The sequence below is a fragment of the Larus michahellis genome, chromosome 25 (assembly GCF_964199755.1).
Source record: "Larus michahellis chromosome 25, bLarMic1.1, whole genome shotgun sequence".
In the NCBI taxonomy this organism is placed as follows: Eukaryota; Metazoa; Chordata; class Aves; order Charadriiformes; family Laridae; genus Larus; species Larus michahellis.
Window position 1 is genome coordinate 2929904 of NC_133920.1, and position 4322 is coordinate 2934225.

Here is a 4322-nt window from a genome sequence, read left to right on the forward strand (position 1 = left end):
CAGCAGTCCTGGTGAACCGTGGAGGTCCCAGTTGACTGGAGGTTAGAAAATGTGATGCCCATCCACAAGAAAGGACGGAAGGAAGATTTGGGGAAGTACAGGCCTGTCAGTCTGACCTCAGTGACTGGGAAGGTCATGGAACAGATCATGCTGCGTGCCATTATGTGGCACATGAAGGACAACCAGGTGATCAGGCCCAGTCAGCATGGGTTCATGAAAGGCAGGTCCTGCCTGACAAACCTGATCTCCTTCTATGTCAGGGTGACCCGCTTGGTGGATGAAGGAAAGGCTGTGGGTGTTGTTTCCCTGGAGGCTAGTAAAGCCTTTGACACTGTTTCCCACAGCATTCTCCTGGAGAAACTGGCTGCCCATGGCTTGGACAGGTGTACGCTTTGCTGGGTAAAAACCAGGGCGATGGCCAGGCCCAACGAGTGGTGGTGAATGGAATTCAATCCAGTTGGCAGCTGGTCACAAGTGGTGTTCCCCAGGGCTCGGTATCGGGCCAGTTCTCTTTAATGTCTTTATGAATGATTTGGACGAGGGGATTGAGTGCACCCTCAGTAAGTGTGCAGACGACACCAGGTTGGGTGGGATTGTCGACCTGCTTGAGGGTAGGATGGCTCCAGAGGCAGATCTGGGCAGGCTGGACCGATGGGCCGAGGCCAATGGTACGAGGTTCCTCAAGGCCAAGTGCCAGGTCCCGCACCTGGGTCACAACAACCCCATGCAGCGATACAGGCTGGGGGAAGAGTGTCTGGAGAGCTGCCTGGCAAAAAAGGACCTGGGGGTGTCAGTTGACAGCTGGCTGGATGTGAGCCAGCAGCATGCCCAGCGTGGCTGAGAAGGACAATAGCATCCTGGCCTGTATCAGGAATAACGTGGCCGGCAGGACTCGAGAGGCTGAGGGCCCTGGGCTCAGTGGTGCAGAGACTGAGGACAGTACAGGAGTAGCCTGAGTGTGCTTGAGGGCTGCTGGTGGAGCCGGTGGAGCTTTCCTTTGTAGTGGAAAACAGCATGAGAAAGAAATAATGCCCCAATATACAGCTGGGGAGGTGCAGACTGGACACCAGGAGAAAGAAATGTCATTCCAAGGGCAGTGCTGTGGTGCAACACGCCACCCAGAAAGAGTCTGGATCAGCCCAAGGCTTTGTGTTTCGGGGAAGAGCCAGGGAGGATGGAGAGATCTCAGCAAAGGAAGGTGGCAGCAAGGTGGGGCAGCCGGGTGGATGACTGCAGCCTGCAGGGAAAGAGGCAGAGGTGATGGGACACCATAGGACAGCCTGTGGTGGAGATGACACAGGGATGTAGCAAAGCTGAAAGGCCCCTAACAGAGTCAACCTCTTCATGTCTTGGGCTATGGCTGTTGTCTCTGCTACTGATGCCTACGAGGAGTCAAGTTATCCTTCCAGCACTGGGGTCTCATTGCCTCCTCGTCCATACTTCAGAGCCTGGGAGGTGTCATACCATAGTGCTGGCCTTGGCATTGCACATCTCCACACCACACTGTGCCAGGAAGAGCCCTGAGGAAGGAGTGAGGGACAGGATCTCCCTTCCTGGGGGCTGGGGGTCAGGCCTTGGCCCTTTGGGCGATGGGGTCAGGCCTTGGCCCTTTGCACTAATGAAACACATCCAGGGTTACTCAGCACCTGAGCCACCTTCACCTTGCTTTTCTCGACCTGTCGTCACTGCCTCCAGTTTCTGCTCTAACCGGACCCTGGGGACAACATCTCAGTGGTGTCCCTCAGTGGGACCCATTAACACTCCAAGAAACTTTGGAGTTTGAACCTGATTTTGACTTCTTCAGAGGTTTTTTCAGCTTCCTCTCAGTGTCTGGGGTTTGTGGACTCAGCATCAATCCCACCAGAGGGGTCATTAAAACTCCTTGGGCTGGTGCTCTGCCTCTGAGCTGGGCTGGGCTCCTGGGATGGAGGGAGCTCACGGCAAGCGGGCAGCGCCTCAGAGATACAGCTCTGCCCAGGAGCAGCTCCTCTGCCAAGCGCAGCAGGGCTGAGGGCAGTGCCTGGGTGTCTCAGGGAGATGAGCGAGGCGGAGAGAGAGCTTAAAGGTGTCAGGATTGGGAGGACGACTGAGAGCTCACTGGAGGAGAAATCCTTGCAGCCCTTGGCACGGTAAGCCTCTGGGTGCAGGGCACTGCAGGTGGAGTTCCTGGAGGCATCTCCTAAAGCTGGCACAGCCACAGCTTATGGGATCTGTAAGGAGGCGGAGGGGGAGGAAGGGTCTTGTTATGAAATGTGAATAGCCGTGAAGTCAGGGTGTGCAGGCAGGGGTGCCCAGGGCTGTTCTTGAGCAGGGTCCCTGCATCCCGTGGGTCTGTGTGCTGGGGCAGGGACTCTGCCGGCTGCCAGGGTCAGCTCTCAGCCTGCCCCGGGAGACCCCCACGGGCATGTGGGGAGAAGCTTTGGAGAAAGAGCAACCGCTGGCAGGGGAGGGTCCTGCTGTTGAGAGGGTGCTGTGTGGGTGAGGGCTGCTCACAGCTGCAGATCACTGCAGGACGTTCCCTGGAGATTTTTCAAGAAGCACAGCACGGCAGGGGCTACCTGCAAGGGAAGGATCCTGTTCTTCCAGTCTTGTACTCCGGGTTGTCTGGGTGGGCGATGGGACAGAGAAATTCATCTCTCGGTTGAGGAGGGGGCACTGAAATTCCAAATCTGTTTCTCTTAGAAGTGAATAATCCAGGGAGGATTGGAAATCAACAACTGAATCTCTGCCCCTGCAACGATACTGCCCTCAGCAGCACAAAGCTGATCTCGCAAAAAGATATGAATGAAATTATTCTGAGGAAAGAGAAGTCATTTGGGGGAAATTTTGGGAAATGGAATAGGATGGGCCCAAAGAAGTCTGCCTTAACTTGCCAAGGTCTTCTCCTCTTTCAACAGTCCCTCATGCCCAGAGTGAACAAATGTCCAATGGCAGCTCCATCACCCAGTTCCTCCTCCTGCCATTGGCAGACACACGGGAGCTGCAGCTCTTGCACTTCGGGCTCTTCCTGGGCACCTACCTGGCTGCCCTCCTGGCCAACGGCCTCATCATCACCACCATCGCCTGTGACCACCGCCTCCACACCCCCATGTACTTCTTCCTCCTCAACCTCGCCCTCCTTGACCTGGGCTCCATTTCCACCACTGTCCCCAAAGCCATGGCCAATTCTCTCTGGGACATCAGTGATATTTCCTACTTGGGATGTGTTGCACAGGTCTTTTTCTTTGTTTTCTGTGCTGCAACAGAGGTTTATCTTCTCACTGTCATGGCCTATGACCGCTACGTTGCCATCTGCAAACCCCTGCACTACGGGACCCTCCTGGGCAGCAGAGCTTGTGTCCACATGGCAGCAGCTGCCTGGGGCACTGGGTTTCTCAATGCTCTCCTGCACACGGCCAGTACATTTTCCCTACCCCTCTGCCAGGGCAATGCTGTGGGCCAGTTCTTCTGTGAAATCCCCCAAATCCTCAAGCTCTCCTGTTCAGACTACTACTTCAGGGAAGCTGGGCTTCTTGTGGTTGGTGCCTGTTTAGGCTTTGGATGTTTTGTTTTCATTGTGCTGTCCTATGTGCAGATCTTCAGGACCGTGCTGAGGATCCCCTCTGAGCAGGGACGGCACAAAGCCTTTTCCACGTGCCTCCCTCACCTGGCCGTGGTCTCCCTGTTTGTCAGCACAGGCATTTTTGCTTACCTGAAGCCCTCCTCCATCTCTTTCCCATCCCTGGATCTGGTGATCACAGTGCTGTACTCAGTGGTGCCTCCAGCAGTGAACCCCCTCATCTACAGTATGAGGAACAAGGAAGTCAAGGATGGAGTTTTGAAACTATTTTAATGGTGTCTACTTCAGATTAATAAGGTGGCCATTATACCACTACGGCTCCAACTGTACATCAGGAAAAAGCAGGACTAACTATTCTTCATGTTTGTCTTTCTTATTTCGTTGTGTTTTTTTAATGTTTTGTTGTTGTTGTTTTGTTTGTTTGTTTGCTTTATACCTGTGATTTTCTTCTTGGTCTCCTACATGTTTTTCTCTTGACCCAAATACCTAAGGTATGTACGGATCTGGGCTCCCTGGTTAGATAAACTCAATAAAGAAGCCAGCAGAAAATTATTAGTTTCTGCTTCCATCTCTTCACTTCTCCTCCGGAGCTGGCTGAGCAGCCCCAGCATGCAGGAGGGGTTCAGGAGGAAAATTCCCATCTGCTCCATGGAGGATCTGCCCTGGGGGCCCTTGGGGCTGCCCCGGCTGCCTCGCTGGGCACTCTGCCTCTGCTGTCTGCGAGTCGGGGCTGCTGCTTCCCTGGAGCCATGGCCAAGGACAG

The 4322-nt window shown here is 54.4% G+C and overlaps 1 protein-coding gene across 1 annotated transcript; it reads left to right on the top strand.

The window, feature by feature from the left end:
- Window positions 1–2920: 2920 nt before the first annotated feature.
- On the top strand, window positions 2921–3832 carry LOC141734800 (olfactory receptor 14J1-like). Its single transcript, XM_074566976.1, has one exon. The coding sequence runs from the start codon at window positions 2921–2923 to the stop codon at window positions 3830–3832; it is 912 nt and encodes a 303-aa protein (XP_074423077.1).
- The last annotated feature ends 490 nt before the right edge of the window (window positions 3833–4322 follow it).